The sequence below is a fragment of the Gouania willdenowi genome, unplaced genomic scaffold (assembly GCF_900634775.1).
Source record: "Gouania willdenowi unplaced genomic scaffold, fGouWil2.1 scaffold_55_arrow_ctg1, whole genome shotgun sequence".
Taxonomy (NCBI): domain Eukaryota; kingdom Metazoa; phylum Chordata; class Actinopteri; order Blenniiformes; family Gobiesocidae; genus Gouania; species Gouania willdenowi.
The window spans coordinates 596453-618067 of NW_021145219.1; the positions used below are offsets into that span (position 1 = coordinate 596453).

Consider the following 21615-nt stretch of genomic DNA (forward strand, 5'->3'; position numbering starts at 1 on the left):
GGCCTTAAACAGATCAACAGCACTGCTCTCCCTGGGAAGCTGAAACTGTGGTGCTTCCAGTTTGGGCTGCTACCCCGTCTCATGTGGCCACTTTCCATCTATGAGGTCATCCTATCCCAGGGCAATCGCCTGGAGAGACTGGTGAATGCCCAATTGAGAAAGTGGCTTAGATTGCCGAGATGCCTCACCAGACCTGTATGGAGCCCTCTCTCTGCCAATCTCAAGCCTTGTGGAGAAGTACAAATGTTCCAAAACTAGGCTGGAAATGACTCACAGAATCCCGGGATCCAGTCGTCAGAGGTGCTACCCTAGCCCTAGCACTGGGAAAGAAATGGAAGCCATCTGCAGCTGTAGCGGCGGCAAAGACTGCCCTTAGACACCGGGAGATTGTGGGAAGTGTCCAACATGGTAGAGGGGGCCTTGGCTTGAACGCAACAACGCCTAGATGGCAAAAGGCTACTCCAGCTGAACGGCGGCACATGTGATAGAGGAGGTGCGTTGCCCGGAGGAAGCAGCCAGATGTGCCAAGGCAGTCTCCCAAGCGATGGATGAAGTGGGAGTGTGTGGAAAAGAGGAAAATCACTTGGAACGAGATTTGGAGCATGGCTGAGTTTCCTGATCAGATCTACGAACAATGTCCTGCCCTCTCCAAACAACTCCAACTCTGGTTAAGATTAAATCGGGGCTTTCGCCTTTAATTGGCCATGTAATGTTAGTACATTAATGGAATTCGTCCTCTGCATTTAACCCATCCCTGAGGAGCAGTGGGCAGCCATTTTGCGGCGCCTGGGGAGCAGTTCGGGGTTAAGGGACTTGTTCAACATCCCACAGTGACGGCCCAGGTGAGGCTTGAACCGGCAACCGTCCGATTACAAGCCCAGCGTCCTTAACCACTAGGCCACCACTCCCGTGTGGAAAGGATCCAAGCTGTCTCCAATGTGCATTCCCCTGCAACCCTAAAACACATCTTGGTGGGTTGGAAGACCAGCCTAAGTCAGGGAAGATACACCTGGCGCCACAACCAGGTGTTGAAGTGCCTGGCTGATAAAATTGAGGAAAAAAGGGCAACCACCTAAGCTTTCATCCAGGAAGGGGAAAAACAGAGGACCAAGCCATCACTTCCAGGCTCAAGCCCACTGAATGCAGCCCAGAACTGGGAGATGCGTGTAGATCTCAACCAGAGGCTGACTTTCCCACCTGAAATTGCAAGGACCAACCTGCGCCCAGACCTCGTCCTCTGATCCAAGTCCTGCCACTGCGTCTTCATCGTTGAGCTTACAGTTCCATGGGAAGAAGCCATCGATGAAGCATTCGAGCGGAGGAGGCTGCGGTACTCCAACCTAGCAGCTGAAGCAGGGGCGCGGGGCTGGAACGTGAAGGTGTGGCCTGTGGAGGTGGGATGTAGAGGCTTTGTAGCTTGTTCCACCACAAGGCTACTGAAGGAAGTAGGGATTAGAGGACATGCCCAACGGAAGGCAATAAAAGAACTTGCCACTGTAGCAGAACAGAGCAGTCACTGGCTGTGGCTGAAACCCAAGAATACCCCAATTGTCGTGCTGAATACTAGGGATTTGTAACATCTAGTCCTATTAAGAAACCTGATTAAAACAAGGATATACATTTTTAGGATGACTATATACTATGGCACACATAATAATTAACTCCCTAGATAACAGTGGATATTAATTAGACAAATTAATAAATAAATATGTTATCACAGATCCATAGAACAATGGACCATCATTTTGCTGACTATATGGATGGACCCCAAAAATCTCTCCCCTTTATTCCCCCTTAGATGACCCTGTCTCCACATGACTGTTCTTTCAACCACCTTCAGGTACAGTGGGTGTTCCTGGTCTCTGCAACCTTTATTTTGGGGGTCACGGGCTGAAAAGATTAAGAACCACTGCTCTAAAGCATCAGACCTCAAACTAAATCTTAAAAAATTCCACTCTCACAACAGTGCTTAACATTCCTGTCAGATGTACTGTAAAGTATCTTGCCATTCAAATCACTAAGAGTAAGGATATATGAGAAACTTTTAATATTTGGCATAATTTTGATTAATGTAAATCTCAGTTAAATTAATGGGCTCAGAGAGATCTCTATTTAAGGCTGTTATTTCCTCACTAAAATGGAATGTATCTCCCGAGTCATTTATCCAGTTACACCTGAGCTGTACCCAAGAACACTGGAAAAGCTGCAAATCAAGTCATCTCAAATTTCATATGGAAAGGAAAACCCCATTATATCAAGAGAGGTATCATGGTCAAAGGATATGAAGAAGGCAGATTTAGGTTTATAGACGTTGATTGTATCAATGTAATTATAGGGACAACTGGGTAAAAGCCTTTCTAAAGCAAGAGGAGGAGGAAGGGGTGGGCTCTCTAGTGATTGGCTCTGGCGCACACTTGGCTACGGTGAGCAGTGATTGACTAGGTAGGACCAATGTTGCAATGTTCTAATGTTCTAACTGATGACATCATCACTGTACAGCTAGGACTGATGACATCATCAAGCTAGGACTGATGACATAATCACTGAGTTCATCGACTCAGGAGGTGGGGCGTCCAAACCAAATCCGACATTGGACACCCTATGTCAGACACCCTTGAACAAATGTTGAAACTCTCAGGTCAGTCTGATCGTGAATCTTCAGATATATTTGAGGAACACACAGACAGACAGAGAGTCCTTGCTTTATAGATAGATTACTATGTTTATTGATTTTTTTTTTTTCAACTTTACCCTTAGGTTTCGGTTTTTGTGTTTTTTCCTACTGCCTTTAAAAAAAAATAAACAGTAACGCTGGGTCTAAACTCCTTACCACTAGCTGGAGGTGATGCACCTTCCGTTGTTTGCTAACTGCCATTAAATCTGAAAAAGAAGAAGAAAAAGAACCAATGAAAATGAACGAGTCGGTGCTGACGTCTACTTGGTATCCATTATTGTGTCGACGCCTCATGACATTTATCAATAAAAAAGACGTCTCGTGACGTGCTGGAACGCATGAAACGTCGCCGCCATATTGTTCAGGTCTCCTCACTGAGCAACTATGCCGGTGTTTTGTTCAGCTTTTCATTGCAATAATCGGCGCAGTATTCAAACCAGATCCCGTGGGATTACCTTTCACAAGTAAGACTGAAGAACACTTTTGGTTATTTTACCATTTATAATATTATGTTATCGTAACTAACATTATTTACGTGTATCGTTATTAGAGCAGGAACAGGTACTTTCTCATTGTCTCTTGCTGTTGTTTTCTTCTTCTTCATATTTTGGTTTCCCAGTGATACAGGCTTGAGGAGGCAATGGGAAGTGGTTTTGTTGCTAGTAATTCATCAATGCTCTGTAGTGAGTACTTCAAACCTGATCATTTTAGAGATGGAATGACCCAATCTGTTTTTAACTTCCCATGTCGTCACCAAAGAGTAGGAGTATTTTTTTACTCTACCTAAACAGAGATATCTATGATTCATATGTAAAACAAAAGTTAATATCACACTAAACATGTTTTTTTTTTTTAACCTTTTTGCATGGAATTGATAATGTATTGCAGTGTTTCTCAACCTTTTTTTTTTTTTTTTTTAAACAAGGTACATCTTTTCGAAAAATCCCAAGGCACACCACCAACTGAAAATGTAAAAAAAAAAAAAAAAAAAAAAAGAAACTTTGAAGGCTATAATAACAATATACAGTTATTCTTATCAAAGTGGCTTGACTTGGAATCAAGTAAACACAAAATAAGTGTTTTTAATAGGAATCAAATGAACAACAACAAAATCTATTTAGATTTTTCACATTTTGTTTTTCTAATAAAAAGTGCAATTAACAACATGCAGTAATTCTGCATTACTGGTGGTGGTGGCAATGATTCATGGACATGTAAGGGGTAATATATGGTTTGCAGGTTGTTTTATAGCTATAGTGAAATAAACACAGACCGGACGTACAGAACCATTGATGTTATGAATCTAGCGTTCCTAGCAATAACCTGTTATACAGAAAAAAAAACAGACTTACTGCAGTAATTGATGGGTTAGAAAGAATACAGCATCTAATAGGCTTAATTAATGATGGAATTAATTTTGTTGTAGACATTTCTTTATTACTGGCTACATTGTTCACATGTTTAAGGTTTCCCAAAGACAGTAGTTTAAGGAGACAATGGGACCTGGCAGTGAAACAAGAAGGTTTTGTGGCATCTGAGAGGTCCGTGCTCTGCAGTGATGACTTTGACAGGACAAGACAAATTGTGCGGCTGAGACAGGGAATCAAATACTAAATAGTCTAGTAGATAGTTTTCTGTGAGGATTGTTTGTTCTTTTTTCTTTTTTTTTTTTTTGAATATTTCAGTTATTTGGCTACAATAATAATAAAGATGATGATGATAGGGATATAATATTAATTGTAATAATAGTAAAGGTTATAATATTAATAGCAATAACAAAATAATATAAGAATCCAGTAATAAATACAATAATATTAATAATAAATACTACTTTAATAATATGGTAATATAAGAATGTAATATAATAATACAATGAGAAAACCAATAACTATAATATATAATATGAGAATATAATGATAATTATAAGTATTGCAAAAACAAGAATACAGTAGTAGTACAATTATACAATAATTATAGTCAAATGCAATGTATAGCCTTAAGCAATGTTGTCAATAAAAACCTGAGCACATATCTCTATCTATCCTGACGTTACAAACAAATTGCTTGAGAATTGAGCGATTTATGATAACTCTAATAGTGTAAGCACATCATTCCTCTATAGATGTAATGCACTGTAGAAGCGATTGCCACCGCTCCAAGATGGCCGCCCTGTAGACGCACCCATAGATCTATATGAACGCACCGCTCTAGTGGGCTGCAGCAAACGATGCGGCGTCTACGTATATTTTGTCTATGATTGAAAAAATTGCTTGCTCGGGCGTGGTTTATAGGGGCGCCGCTTGTACTATACCTGCGGCTGCAGTTGGATATACTTGCGTAGAGCACTGGATCATATGTCAACGTCTCCGCCATATTGGAGATGGCAAAAGCAGACGAAGAAGATGCCGAGTTCCTGTGCTACTTGGAGTTGTACCAACCGATCTACTGTCCAAACTAGATCTCATGGGATTACCTTTCACAGGTATGACTGAAAAAACACTTTTGCTTGTATTTGGCCATTAGATATTTACTTTACGAGCAGATTTTGTTGACTTTGTGGCTTTATTTATGTAGTCCCGTTCATCATTCCCTCAGTGAAACCAGCTTCCAAACAACCAAGAAGTCTTTCTTATTTAATTTATTTCGACTCTGATTGTTGTTAGTTGTTTAGCTAACTTTTCACATAATATGTAGGTTTCCCAGAGATGAAGAGCTCAGAAAACAGTGGGAGACAGCATTCAGATGGGAGGGGTTGTCTGCCATCCTATAATAATAATAATAATAATAATAATAATTTTTTCTTACTGCTTTTAAATAAAAATGATTTAAAAAAAAAAAAAAAAAAAAAACAATAACAAGGAGCTGGGTATAAACTCCCCACCACTGGGTAGCGGTGATGCGCCTTCCGCCATTAAATATGAGGAAGAAGAAGAAAAAGAACCAATGAAAATGAACGAGTTGATGCTGACATGTAAACACATGAAGAAGAACCGTCTGACAGCGGAGCAAATTTTTCATCAAACCTTAAACCAGAACAATGCCACGGTTGTGTGCAGCTATCGGCTGCAACCACAAACAAGATCTAGAAAGTAGGCGCCGCGGAATAACTTTTCACAAGTGAGCAACAATACTATTATGATTTATTGGCATTCAAGTGAGTGATTGAAAGAATGGCACACATCAACGTCAGAAGTTCTGCCAGGTAACATTTAGTCACACGATATATATGTAAAGAAACTCAAACTAATGTAGTTCAACTTATCATATATGCGTCATTCCCCGCTTCAGCCCGTTTGTGCGACGTGCCTACGGAGTCGCCATCTTGGGCAAGACCCTCTGCTCTGTTACAGCCTTATTGTACTTGCTAGTTTAACTGAAATGCCTTGTTTTAAACGCAACGAAACCCAGGTTTAATGTGTTTACACTCTAATGCTGATTTATATAGATGCATATAGCATCCTCATTATTCTTTATCTTTAATTATGCCTACAAAATAAACAAGACAACACCCCAGGGCCCTGTTTCAAGTAGCTGGATTATTAAATCCTGGCTATGTTCAGGTTAAGTTAGGGTATATAGGATTTAACGTTTCAAAATCTGAAACGCAGTAATGGATTTAAAGACATGGATTTGGAGGTGTTTTACATTAATTCTCCTGTTCTTGTTAAAGGTTCCCCAAAGACCCAGGTCTAAGGAAGGCATGGACTCTAGCAGTGCGGAGGCTTGATTTCAAACCAAATAACACCACGGTTCTGTGCAGCTGTCACTTCAGGCCTGAGGATTTTGACAGGACTGGGCAAACGGTTCGGTTGAAGGAAGGCGTGGTCCCGTCAGAGTTCCCTGGCTTTCCTGATCATCTTAAAAAAGTAAATGTTTATAGAGGGTTTTCACGGTGTGTCATCCATTGCATTATCAACCTTGAGGTAGCCATTTTGGAGATAAAGTAGCAGGTCTACAAACAGCACGCAGACAAGAAAATCCCGCATTTTGCGATGAAATGGTGAACTATTGCTGTGTTTTTGGCTGTACCAATCGGTCAAACAGTGAGACACATTTGGAGTTTTATAGAAAATCATAACAAATCAGGGAGAACAATCTCAAAGTTATCAGAGGAAAGGAGGCACTTGTGGTTAGCGAAGCTAAACCAGGATGTACGAGGCAAAAATCTGGACAACATCCAAATTTGTTAGGCCCATTTCTTGTCAGGTAAGTAAATTGTTGTTTGCAGCAGCTCTTAACTAATTTTCTAGTGTGATGATGATAATATAATTCATATCAGCACCAAAACAAACCATCATAAGAACAGTTTTTTCCTCCAGGCTGTCACTCTAAAATATGCTAAACAGTCAAAGAGTGTCAGACCTGTTGCTGTGAAATAACCCTGGAATTGTACATACATATATATTATTTACTTTAAATGCATATCTATGCACACTTGTTAATGTAAATACTGGAAAAGAGAATCACATGTTTACTTAATCCTCCTTTTGCACTACTCACCACTGCAGGTTAGTTTTTACCTTACTGATTATATGTTGTTGCAATATTCAGATGTTGTCCAGATTTTTGTCTCGTAGATCCTGGTTTAGCTTTGCTAGCCACATGTGCCTCCTTTCCTCTGATAACTTATGAGATTGTTCTCCCTGATTTGTTATGGTTTTTGGAAATCTATAAAACTCCAAATGTGTCTCACTGTTTGACCGAATGGTACAGCCAAAAACACGGCAATAGTTCACCATTTCTTTTAGAAATTTGGGATTTTCTTGTCTGTGTGCTGTTTGTAGATCTGCTGCTTTATATCTAAAATGGCAACTTTCGGGTTAATGACGCGATTGATGACATGCTGTGAAAACCATCTATAGCTTAAGATTGCGTCATTATATTATGGGTTGCATGATAATAGATCTCCCTGAAATAGATTTTCAATCCTAATTGTCATTTGAAGGTGATCAAAAAAGCTCGAGTGACATTGAACTCAAGAAAAGCTTTGGAGGCGCGACCTGACCCAGTACCTGTGCCTGTTCAACCACAGCTGAATCCATCCGTCCTGGTAAGAGGAGTAAGGCAGTGCTGATCCACAACACTTCTATTCACATATCCAACATGTGTTGTTTTTAACAGGACCATAACTATACAATTGACGTGGATCAACTAAAGACTAAATTAATCGAAGCACAAGCACGAGCGGAAGACCTGCAGCGGCAGCTCAGAAACGCCAAGATCCGTGAGAGAAGAAGAAGAAGAGAAGAAAATGCACAGTAACGCATGATGTGGGTTCGACTTTTTGTCTCTTTTCTCTTTATTTTTTTAAGTGTTGAACTCTCTAAATGCTGTTTCTCTGTAAAAGGTCAGGAGTGTAGTCGTGTTCATTTTCTAAACTAAACACATTTGAGGCAGGGTGTTATTTTATCATTAATGCTAATAATCAGGGTTGGTGTTACATTTTTCACTTACAATTATGTTTTCAGTTACCCATAGTCAATTATGATTACAGTGACCAGCATTTTTTTAAATTACAATTTTTTTTTTTATCCTCAGTCAATTATAATTGTGTTCTCAATCACTAATGTTCAATTACAATTAATCACAATTACTGAGCCTGAAATAAATAACCTAATAAAAGTTAACGTTCCTCTTGTGTTAGCTTTCTGTTAGCATCTCTTATAATAATGGGTCCTAAATCAGCTGTAAAATACACTTAAAACAAATAACTATCATCTAATTTCTTTTCTATCTATTGATTACCTTGTTAGGCTTCCTACTCAATGAAAATATAGTTTTTAATATTTATGGTGTGGGCGTCTGAGCCTTTTTATGTGCCAGTTTACCCTTCAGTTTCAATTCTTTTTAAATGGTAAAATAAAACACATTTAAATAATTAACTACATAAATGTAGAATTGTAATTTGGTTCCCTAGTTTTGGGATAAATTATAATTGACAATTTTGATTGAATTTTCATAGCAATTACAATTTAATTACCATGAAAGCAACAGATTTTTACAATTTTCATTATTGTAATAATAATAATCAATTACGCAATTACAATTATAATTGACCCCAACCCTGAAAATATTACTATAGAATTATTGATGCAAAATGTACCTTTTTTTCCACCTCTATGCTGAGGAGGTAAAATCTTCGCTGGCGTTGATTTGTTTGTCTGTTAGCAGGATTATGTCAATAGTACTTAAATTATTTTGACAAAATTTTAACCACAAATAGACCTTATGACATGGAAGATACTAATACTTTTTGAAGGGGGACATGGATTGCACATTTCATTGCAATTTTTAATTTTTATTTTTTTTAAATGTGGGTGGCCAAATATTTAGGCCTACTGTATGGTTATTAGGAGGCATGTACATTTATTCTAAGCTGTAAAGTGTGAATGCTCGTGGTACCATGACCAGGATCACTGATCCAGAATCTGACAGAGAGGATGTTTAGCGTTTGGCAGAGGTTTGTGCTCACTGAGAGTTTTTGTTTTCATGTTTTTTGCAGTGTGACATGTCATCTTCTTGGTAATCCTCTACCACTCAGCTTAATGAAAACATGTGATTAATGTGTGGAGCTCATTATGGGCTCTCTTCTCCCATGCGCGTAAGTACAAAATGTTGCACAGTGGCGCTGTTTTTGGCCGTGCGCTATTCTCCACCTGTACTTAAGTCAGTCGTTGCGTGCCTTCATCCCAGTTACGCGTTGTGGGTGGAGCAGCCCTGAAATGTGGGTGTTCCCCTTCAAATCTGGCTTTACGTGCATTTTCCTGTGTGCGTAAGTCCTTTTCCTCTTACGCGCTTCTAACCCTGGAATACGTGCAGCGTCCTGATAAGGTGAAACAATATATTCCACTAGAAATATGGACTTAGTTACATTTGAGGTCACATGGACTCGTGCGTTGCACAGCTGTGATCACTCAGCTGCTGCTGCGCGATTAATTAAAATGCTGACAGACGCAGACTTCTGTCCATGTTGGTGGTTCAACTATTTTTCATACTATGTCCAACATAAAGTTACAGTTTGATCCACTACAGAGTGAAACAAGCTGTCATATGCAGATGAGGATGGACCACAAACTGTTCCCACACATATTTTAATGAGGCTCAGCCAGGAACGTTTCTAGACCCCTGGGGGTCCTAGACAAGTAGGACTATGGGGCCTCCCGGCCCCAGAATGATGATGAATGAAGTCCAGGATGACGGATCAGTAAAGAAATACTTCATTAAATAATTAACGTATATAAAATAAGTAATAAATAACATAAATATCTAAACTAAATGCAAACTTTACACACAATATATACAGTAAATGCCAGAAAAACAAACACAACTGAAATGTGCAAAATTTTAAGTATGATAAAAATGCAACCAAGCAAAAAGCGACAAAAAAAAAGGAATTGAAGTGGAAAGTAAGAGTACCCTAACCATAAACATTGTATTTTCTAGCCATTTCTCATTGTCATTTTGTAATTTTATTTGAATCTTTGAGGTGGATTTTCTGAATTTTAGAGAAGTCCATGTCTGTTATTTGGAGTGGTTCTTTTCTCACAATTTGACACCGAGTATTGATAGCTTTTGGCCACAGCGCAGGATCATCTGATATTATTTGATTTACTATTATTTGAGTACCTTCTGGTGATGTGGTGTCATGGGGGTGGTGATAGAATGCTGTTCTGCTGCTGCATGAAGGTGCCATCATGTCCTACTCTTCTTCTTCAAGACCCCCTTATGATCTGAGGTTGATATTGCTAGAAAGAAAATAGTATAAGAAGCAATTGTTTAAGACAAATATTTGTGTTGTCATATTGAATCAGATAGCTCCCATGATATATTTTAAACTTTAAAATGTATTTAAAAAGTTAAACTAAATAAGTTCCTGCTTTCATGTAGAGGGGTCTGCTGTTGCTGCTGCTGCTGATCTTGGTGGTGGTGGTGTTGTGGTGGTGATGGTCCAAAAAACTTCAACAAACCACCTCGAGGAAGAAAAAAGAAAAGAGCACAATGTATTTGGTTGGCTTGCATAAAGTAAAGTAAAGAACTGTGCATGCTACACAAACACTAAACATTTGACATATGTATTTAATAATTAAAGAACATAAAATTGCAGTAACAACTTTAATGCTTCATGTTAACATTTTATTTAATGTAACATTTAGGCTATAGCAGAACATTTATGAATGTATTATATTACTATATTATCTTTTAATTCTAAATACAAATTAGCCACAGTCTAGACTAAACTGACAGTAGGATTGATGCTGGTATCAGTTTTAGCATTTGACAACAAATACTTTATTCTGGAAGAAAATATCATTGTCAGCAAAGGACTAACTTATCGTGTGGCTATGAATGTACAGTATGTACACAGCCATTGGCAACAAGACTTATGACATACTGTGTAAGCAAAGCGGGACTACTTCTTAACATAAAGCTGTTAAAATTGGTATAAAGTAAGAATTAATATGTGCTCTAAGTTTGTCATACCACAGAAGTTTGTTGTTAACCACACTGTCAAATTTGAATGATTAATATATACATATAAACACACTTAATGAATGTGTTTAGAAGAAAATGGCTGAATTCCCTTTACATGTACTTAAATGTGCAGTTAACTTTTCTGGTGCTGGGTGGATGACTGGGAGTTTGGGACAAAGTGACTGGGACTCGCTTTTTTTAATAATATAACACACAGCTTACACATTCTCACTTACCACTATCACATTTTTCTTTTCATCCTCTTCTTGTTAGGCCCGAGTGCCATGAGCTGGCAAAGCTGGCTATTTCCGATTTAGGAAAAAAAAAAAAAAATGCAAAAATTTGACATGCTAGCGCCCCCAAGTACGCCAAAAATGCATTACGAGATAGGAATTGCCAAAATAATTAATTAATTGTAGAATCATGAAAATTGACACAGAAGTAGACCATGACAAGACAAGTACAAAATATTATTCAGACCATGGCAAAAAACACTCAGGTAGTCCAGAATCTTGAATTGAAAATTAAAAATTGCAAAATTGCTATTTTCGCTCACGTTTTTTAACGCATTTCTCCTAGGGCGTTTCACTGACGGGGTTCAAAATCTCTGGAGATCATCTAGAGAAGTGGGACACTGAAATTTATTCATGGATTTTTGATAACTTTTACGGTGTTTGCAGGGCGGAGCCCTGAATTTTGGCCAACAATGACAAAATGTTAAATTTTTTGGAAAATACTCTCATTTGCACATACGAACTTCGATTTGCATCAAATGTGAATCAGTTGTTAAACTCCCGGCCCTAAACCAGCTCAATGTGGAAAAACGGAAATTGGCAGGTTAGCGCCCCCTACAGAGTGAAGAGAATTTATTATGGGGCAAATGTTGTATTTTAACACACCGTCGGGCCTCATAATCACTGGAGATCATCTAGAGAAGTGGAACATCAAAAGTTGTCTATAGATTTTATTTTTTTTTATTTTATTTTTTTTAAAGAGTGGTGCTGGCAGTTGCTTGCAGGCTAGATCATCAGGCTAAGAAAGAAAAATCAAGATTCAATGCAAATAGAAAAGGAGTCCAACGCTCCTCAAAGCAGGTTACTTTATTTTTTCTGATAGCAGACATCTTTTCCATGGAAATAAATTCTATGAGGAGATTTAGCCATTGGTTTATGTTTAAGGATTTTTTATCTTTCCAATTCACTAATATTGTTTTTTTTGCTATGGCAAGTGCCGCAAGGATGGATTGTGATTGGTTTGCTGGATTATCAAGCATAGTCAGGTCTCCTAACAGACATAGATTTGGAGATAGAGGAATCCTGCAGTCCAAAATGGAGGACAGTTTTTCAGTGATTAGAAACCAAAACTGTTGAACTGGCGAACAAAACCATACGGCATGTAAATATGAATCAACTGTTCCCTGGGTGCACTGAGAGCAGATGTCTGTTGGGGAGAAGCCCATTTTATACATTTTCTGTTGGGTAATGTGGGATCTGTGGAGGACCTTGTATTGAATTCGCTGAAGATTTGTGTTTTTAGTCATCTTAAAGGTATTGCAACAAATTTCTGTCCAGAAATCGGTGTTCGTGGTGATTGAGAGTTCAGCTTCCCATTTAGCGATTGGTAAGTGATTAGAGTTAGTGTTCAAGAGTGCTCTGTATATTTTTGAGAGTTTTTTTTGTTTTAGTTGAGATATTTTTCATATATATGGCCAGTTCTGGAGGTTGCAAGGTGATTAAGTCTATTGCTGTATTTTTCTTAATTGTCTCTGTTACTTGTAGGTATTGAAGAAAATTACTTTTATTTATATTAAATGTTTGGGTTAGATTGTTATATGTCCTGAGCTTATATAATATATATATATTTTCGAAGAGGTCTTGGAGATGAATAATTCCGCTATCTTCCCATGTTTTTAGATAGAGCGGTGTTTTTCTGTTTCTAAAGTCAGGGTTGTGCCAGATTGGAGACAGCATGTTAGTTTTTAATTGAACATTTGTAATGTCCAGGGCTTTCCACCACGCAGTCAGGGTGGAGGCAATCAGTGGGTTTTTAAAGCAGTTATGACGTTTGAGGGTCACAGTGATAAAAGGGAGATCAGAGAGTTTAATATGTTTGCAGTGTAGCTGTTCTATTTCTAGCCAGGTGTTGTGGTATTCTTTTGGTTTTAGCCATTCTGTTAAATATAGAATTTGGTTTGCTAGGTAATAATGCGTGAAATTAGGGGCTTCCAAACCTCCCTCGCTTTTATTTTTTTGTTATCTATAGATTAATGATAACTTTTACGGTGTTTGCAGGGCGGAGCCATGAATCTTGGCCTAATTTTAACATTTTTTAAATTTAAATGCACCCATTTGCACATATAAAGTCAGATTTGGGTCAAATCCGAGTTGTTAAACTCCTGGCCCTAAACCAGCTCAATGTGGAAAAGGGGACATTGGCGCGTCAGCGCCACCTACAGAGTGAAGATGATTTAATATGAGACAAATGTATTTTAACGCACTCCTCCTAGGACGTTTCACCGACAGGCTCAAAATCACAGGAGATCATCTAGAGAAGTGGGACATCAAAAGTTATTTATAGATTTTTGATAACTTTGATAACTTGAAACATTTTGGCCAAAACCTTTTGAAAATTTTTTTTTTTTTTTTTTGAAAATGATCTAATTTGCACATACTGTACAAACTTTGATTTGCATCAAATGTAAATCAGTTGTTAAACTCTCGGCCCTAAACCAGCTGAATGTGGTAATACAGAAATTGGCGTGTTAGCGCCTCCTACAGAGTGAAGACATTTTAGTATGAGGAGAAAAAACAAAAATGTTTGGAATTTTTCACGAACTTCTGTTTTGGCCTCTCAATCAAAAAAGTCAATGAGACGCATGTTTTATTTTTTATTGTATTTTGTATCGAGATACTCTTCATTTTGTGTTAATAGGAAATTGGCCAAATCTTGAAAATTGTCAGCTCAAACTTTAACACACTCCTCCTGGAGCTACTATTACTACTACTACAACTCCAGCATTGTTCTTGGATGTTAGTACAAGAACAAAAATCATAAATATGTCTAAGTTTATATCTCAATAGTACATTTCTGTCTATACAAATCAATAATAATGCATTGTTCACTGTTATAATATGTCTTAAGGCAGCGCATCGAAGCCGGTGCAGAAAAGGCGGCACGGCAAAGGAGGCGCAAATTGGCGAAGGCAGCGCGTCCGTTTAATTTTGTTGGTGTGTGTTTGATAACAACAGCACGTTGATGCAGGGACCGGTAGTAGTGTGGCCCCATTAGGGAGGTTCTCGACGTAACACTGTAATGTGTCCGTGGGGGGTTTCAAGTTGTGTTGCTGATATCTGTCGGGGGCCCCTTACTAACAACTAGCCAGTGACTACTCAGAAACGGCCCTGTGCAGGGGATTTTTGATGCGCTGTTGTTGCAGCGTCTCAAAGCAGTTACATTATTTTGTCATTGAAATTGACTGTCAGCCATCTCTCGGGGGCCCCATTCAGCTTGAGGCCCTAGGCATTTGCCTGTGTTGACTACCCCGTTGCAATTCCTCTGGGCTCAGGTCACTTAAAACTATTTGTAGCGACTCCAAAGCAGCCTTGTCGCTTGAGAGGAGACGAATGGGTTTTGTACCTGTCAGACGCTGTGTGTTGCTGTGGCGAAGAAGCACACTGAGTCTTGAAGTTGAATTTTCCTTTCGTCTTAATTTAACAGCGGCTTTCACCGTTAAAACACACTGGATGGGTATGTGTACACCTTACAATATGTAGAAGCATGTGAACAAAGTGAAGCGAAGCGGTCAACAAAAAAATACGGCTACCCAGCTCTCCTTTCTCATCTGACAGCCGGAAATACATACCTTTTGAACTCGCCGCCCTTTACCACCCATCATGTGACCCCGCCTCCCGTGCGTTACCACAGCAACCAAACACCGTGTCACACATACACCATTATCCTATATTATGGCTCCAACACACCAGCCCCTTAATTATGCAATAAATACCATTTTCATTTTAACAAATAGGAGACATGAATGCTGTAAAGATAATGCACAATGTTTCTACAAGCATGCAAATCAGGATCCATCAATAATAGTAATACAAACTTGAATCTTCTTTCTTCATATTTCTAGTCAAATCATGTAAAGTCAAAGTTTTCCAAAAGCGAGTCCACAGAGTCCAAAGTCTCTACTGAGGCCAGTTTGTCTTTAATCCATCTCAGCCTCCTGCAGCAGACAAACATTCGTGATTGGCCGGTCCAGGCAGCTGGCCTTTGTTTTTACCCGTACCTGACGGACAAATCCTCTGCGGCCCTCAAAGGTTTGAATTACTCGTCCCATGAGCCACGAGTTCCGAGGCGCTGTGTTGTCCATGATGAGGACAAGGTCTCCCACATTGAGGTTCCTTCTTGCTCCTGTCCATCTCGGACGCTCTTGCAGTTGCATCTTTTCCAAAACAAATCAGACATGTATTGGACCTGTCTCCGTCTTCTGTGAGCATACATGTCTGTTGGCTGGAACACTCCCGGTGGTAAGGATACTTTCAACAATAGCAGTTGATTAGGAGTCAATGCTTCCAGGTCATTCTCATCCATAGAGGGCTTTGTGATTGGCCGGCTGTTGATGATCGCCTCGACCTTGCAAAGCACTGTATGCAAGTCCTCTTTTTTTTTTTTTTGATTGTTTTTTATTGAAGAATGCAAGATCCACCACTTTTCAGCATTCACATTATAACACTCATCAACATCTCGGAAAACAAAAATGTAAAAGAATGTGAAAGAGATTAGAGGAAATAAACATTGGTATCCTCAATCTTCAGTATTACATATATACATGTAGACATACACATACAGTACATAAATGCAACTTAACATATGTACACATATATATGCAAGGTTTTTTATTTTTTAAATGCAATATCCTTCCCTCCCACTCCCACCCCATGATCCCTATGGGAACTACATTTCTTTATAAAATTGGATTAGTGTATATATTAGAAAAAAATAAAATAAAATAAATAAAAAAATAAATAAATATTACAATAATAATTAAACAAAGTTAATGAAAAGAAGAGAGAAAGAATAATAATAGATGATTTCAAAATTAGCAATTGTTCAGTCTGCTGGTAATGTCTGTAACGAGTTGAAATAGGAAAGGAAGGGCTGCCACTTTCGATAAAAAAAATTCTGTATTGCCCTTAAGGTCCTCTCTGATTTTTTTCCAGTTTTAAGAAAAACATAACATCCCGAAGCCATTGAGAGATAGGCGGAACTGCACTACCCTTCCAATGTAGCAAAAGCCTCCGTCTTGCTAAAAGTGAAGTAAAAGCTATCATCGATAGCTGGTCATGAGTAAGGTGACTATGTTCCTTAGGTGTGCCAAATATAGCTATAAAGGGACATTTTATTATGCTCACACCTAATATTTTGGATATAGTCTCAAAATAATTCTGCCAGAAATTAGTCAGCTTTGAACATTGGTAAAACATGTGGCTCAAATTACAGGGAGATAATTGGCATCTGTCACATCTATCTTCCACAGTAGAAAACATTCTAGATGGTTTAGCCTTAGAAAAATGAACCCTGTTTAGTACTTTGTACTGTATAAGCCCAAGGCGAGCACAGATTGTGCTTTTGTGGGTTCTTCTGATGGCCCTTTGCCAACATTGGTCTGAAAATTTTACATCCAGTTCTCGCTCCCAGACCTCCCGCACCTTTACACCGGGATCCTCCTCAAATGACAAAAGATGACAATAGATCTTTGAAATTAGTGACTTCTGTCCGAGATCTAGCTCCAGGAGGTCTTCCCATGGCTGTTTAGGAGGTAGTAATGGAAAATTAGGAAAAATCGAAATGGCACAATGTCTTACTTGAAAAAAGCGGAACTATGGGTTGCAGGTAGTTCAAAGTCACCAGAAAGACCTGCGTAGCTGTAAAAAAACACCATCTTTATAGAGATCACGAAAGCATCTAATCCCTTTATTGTTCCACTGTAAAGCAACATTATCCATATATGATGCAGTGAATAAATGATTTTTAATTAAGGGAGCTTTAGGAGAAGGTGATAAAAATTTAAAATGACTCCTAAACTGATACCAGATTCGAAGGGTGGATCTCACAACTGAATTTCCCGTGAAGCCAGAGGGGTCAAGGGGCAGAGAAGATGCAAGTAGAGCATCAAGAGAAGACAAACTACAAGATTGTCTTTCAAGTATGCACCATAAAACACCAGGAGACTCAATCCAGTATATTATCTTTTGGATGTGTGCCGACCAGTAATATAATTGAAAGTTGGGCAAAGCAAGGCCTCCGTTAAACCTACATCTGTGTAACAGAGACTTTCGAATCCTTGGAGCCTTTTTATTCCATAGAAAGGTTGAAACAATACTTTCAATATCTTTAAAGAACTTTTTTGATAAATAGAGTGGGATACATTGAAATAGGAAAAGCAATCTTGGCAATACATTCATCTTTATCGTGTTAATCCGTCCAATAAGGGATAATGGTAAACTTTTCCATCTCTCCAAATCTAGTTTAAGCTGAGTAATTAAGGGCGAAAAGTTGGCCAAAAATAGAGAGGATATAGTACATGTAATATTTATCCCCAGATACTTAAAGCCACTGGAATTAATTTTAAAAGGAATGTCCGTCTGCCGCAGCTCCAACGCCGGGTCATTTATTGGGTAACAGACACTTTTAAGGATATTAATTTTATATCCCGAAAAGGACCCAAATGTTTGCAAGATTGTTTGAATGTAAGGAATATTTTTTATCGGGTCATTTACATATAATAATAAATCATCGGCAAACAGTGACAATTTAAATTCCTTATTTTCTCGAGTGACTCCTTGATACAAGGTAGATGTTCTGAGCATAACTGACAAAGGCTCTATCACCAAGGCAAAGAGCAGAGACGACAGGGGACAACCCTGTCTGGTTCCTCGAAATAACTTAAAATAATCTGAACAAATGTTATTTGTACGAACACTAGCCTGTGGATTGGTATATAAAAGGTGAATCCAAGATATGAATGTCTTTCCAAAACCAAATTTTTCCAGTGTCGCAAAAAGGTATGGCCATTCAACGCGATCAAACGCCTTCTCCGCATCTAATGAAATTACCACTTCTGGAATAGCAGCAAATTTACTTGAGTATATAATGTTGAAAAGTGTTCTTACATTGAAAAAAAGTTGGCGTCCTTTTATAAAACCGGTTTGTTCCTCTGATATTAAATTGGGAAGAAACTTTTCAAGTCGTCGTGCTAGAATTTTCGCCAGAATCTTTGCATCCACATTTAGCAAAGATATAGGTCTATATGAGGAACATTGTGTAGGATCCTTGCTGCTCTTTAGGAGTATAGTTATGGATGCCTGGGTTAATGTTTCTGGTAGAAAACCTCTTTCTAAAGATTCGTTATACATCGAAATAAGAAAAGGAGCCAAATTATCCTTAAATTTTTTAAAGAATTCCACCGAGAAACCATCTGGACCTGGGGCTTTATTATTCTGCATGGATTTGATAGCTATTATGACTTCCTCCAAGGTCAATGGAGAGTCAAGTTCCTCTATAGCCCCCGCTTCCAAGGTAGGAATTCCCACGTTCCTGAGAAATGATGTCAATTCAGTGATATCAGTTGAACATTCTGAGCTGTAAAGAAGAGTAAAAAATTTTAAATGCATCATTAATTTTCTTTGAGTCACAGTGCATTGAACCCGAAGAGTCCTCGATCTGAGGGATGATGCGGGAAGCCGCCTGTTGCCTCAACTGATGCGCTAGGAGTCTACTTGCTTTATCTCCATGTTCGTAATACATGCTGCGAGAATGCAGCAAAAACCGTTCTGCATCACTCGTAGTGATGAGGTCCAATTCAGTTTGAAACTCCAGCCTCTGTTTATGTAGACTAGGAGTTGGGTCCAAGGCAATTTGACGGTCTATGTTGAGTATGTTTGAGGCAAGTCCCTCTATCTTAGATTTTCGTATCTTATTTGCATTGGCCGTGTAGGAGGATGAGTTATTATTAATGGGTTATATAACTAAGAATATTAATTATGATTATTAATATTACTTCAAATTTTGCGGGGCGCCACTCCTTTTAACAGGAGAAATATATCTAAGTTTTTAGACTAAACTCATCAATGTGAAACCAGGGAAAAGTGAATTCTACCAGCCATCTACACCATCATCACAGCTTTAATGAATCAGAGGAATCAAATATTATGTTTAACCTTTTATTCAAAAGTCAACAATTAACGCAGTCAAAATATCAATTGAAATGGGATAATTAAATCATGATAAAAAGCATTTCTAGGCTAATAAAAGTGAGGATTATATGTAATGAAGTGAAATCACTAATCTAGGAAAATGCTAGTCTACTAAATATTGAATACAAATGCAGGATACATATTCGAATAATAAGATCATAAAATCAAAGAATAAAATAAAGAGAGCTCATAACAAAGAGAGGAGGACGGACAAAGGGGAGACGAACAAACATGAATGAGATTTACTGTGTGTGTAGCATGTTGTTAGTGTGTGTAAGTTTGTAGTTATGGAAATATGTGTGTGATCTATTGTGGGGAAAGTTGCTGATGAGAGTTCATTCTTGTACCTTGAAGATGTCAGGGTTGGACCTGGAGGTGCTGTTTGAGCAATGCAGCAGGACGTGCCACCGTTGGTTCTGTTTCGGTTCAACAGAGTGTAGCCCCTTCAGCCGATCCGGGCGGTTAGGCCTTCGCAGCTGGCTTAGAGAATGGCTCTTGGCTAACCCCAACGGGTCGCGGGCCGGGCTTCCTTTCGGCTGTTACGCACGTCGCTAGATGCCGGATTCGTCCGAACCAAGCAGCTGTTGTCTCAAAAATCTAACTGTTTCAACTAAAAATAAAATGAAATAAATGAAAAGCTGGAACATGAGGGAACACGGGTGAGCATGAACGCCCGCGTCCAAAAACTGACGTTTCTGGTTGCGCGTCTTTTTTAAAGGAAGTTTGTGGACACCTTCTGGAGGAGGCGTCTTGGTTGATCCTTCTGAGATCATGTCGGTGATTGGTCAATGTCCCTGCTTTCAGCTTGTGGGTGTGTCTTGGGTGTGTGTGAGTGTAAGACAGAGGACAGACGACAAGGGATGATTCTAAACATAAAAGAATGCCTAATAATTAATTCCACATATTTCAAAACATCTTTTCAACATATCTTGAAATATCATCTATAATGAAAGAGTTTGATACCAAACATGACTGGAAAATATCCTAGAATCACTTTAGGAACTAATTAATGCATTTTACCTGTAATTACTCATAACATACATGTCAAAAATCATGTTATGCCTCCTCTTAACTATATGGTCGCAGTAAATACCTCAAACTAACTTTTGTGATGTTTTCTGGTAATTTTAAGCACTTTTAAATGATAAACACTTTAAAATAGCATTCTGTTGGTTATTGTCTTACATGAAACGAGTGTGATTGAACAGGCAATATTTGTAATTCCAATTTCTGGAGAAATCATTCCAAAACAATGTTTTCATTTGTAATTTTTCAGTCAAACACATGTTCGTTGTTCTTATTTCTAACTTTTCAAACATAATACAATTCCTTTGTTCTCCTTTCTTCACTAGGAGACATCTCAGTGAAGGTCTGGTAAGCGTCCTCCTGTGACATCTCACCACAGGGGGTCAAAGGGCATTGGGACCGTTCTTTGAACTTATAGCATCCCACAGTATCTGTTTTAAAAAGGGGGAGAAGAGGGATGTTCTTCTTTTGATCATAAATGTCGCAGGGAGGTAATATAAGGGAAAACTGTCCTTGGATTCTCCGGTCGTTTTGTTTGGCCGGAAGGGGAGTCGTAAAAGACGGGTTCATACTGAGTACTTCACATAGCTGGTTCAGTCTTAGCGGCTCCGGTACTGAGTTCAAAGACCACATAGTGGGGTTAGTCCTGCATCTCAGAGTTACAGGGGCAGTTGTGTGTAAACAGTTCGATGATAACACAAAAACAGGCTCCTTGGTTCATTCCTGCTAGCAAAGGGGGAAGATTTACGCTTGAGGTGCTTTTGTTCCCTACAGCCGAGAAGGAAATTATCTGTCCCCAAAGATATGCTTTAAGTGTTTCCCAGAGCAGTGAATATGAAGTACAGCTGGGCCGGTTCGTGGCTATGAAATCTTCTATTGAGGTTGATATAAATTTAACAAATTTGTTGTCGAATAATAAAGTAGGATTGAATCTCCAGGGTGAAGAAAATCGAGGGCAAACTTCAAACTGGATGTCTATACTAATCGGCTCATGATCAGAAATAATTATTGCATGATATTCTGTTGAGGTTATTTTTGAAACAAAGGCACTATCAGTGAAAAAATAATCTATACGAGAAAAAGATTTGTGCACATGAGAATAGAAAGTTCCTTTGCTTGTGGGTGACAGAACCTCCAAGGGTCCACATATCCGTTTTTAGCCATGAATTCAGAAACTACTTT

At 38.6% G+C, this 21615-nt stretch overlaps 1 protein-coding gene across 4 annotated transcripts in view; it reads left to right on the top strand.

The window, feature by feature from the left end:
• The first annotated feature begins 2986 nt into the window (after nt 1-2986).
• Nucleotides 2987-21615, top strand: part of LOC114460661 (THAP domain-containing protein 6-like) — a 32033-nt gene continuing 13404 nt past the window's right edge. Inside the window, exons 1-4 of one of the 4 annotated variants that reach the window (XM_028442587.1) lie at nt 2987-3138; nt 6345-6540; nt 7620-7724; nt 7796-7944. In XM_028442587.1, the coding sequence (XP_028298388.1) occupies nt 3059-3138; nt 6345-6540; nt 7620-7724; nt 7796-7936 (522 nt within the window). In that variant the 5' untranslated portion in view covers nt 2987-3058 and the 3' untranslated portion in view covers nt 7937-7944. Of the gene's footprint in view, nt 3139-5002; nt 5157-5609; nt 5877-6344; nt 6541-7619; nt 7725-7795; nt 7945-21615 lie in introns of those variants that run through there. The other 3 variants (XM_028442584.1, XM_028442586.1, XM_028442588.1) reach the window with 3 other exon arrangements.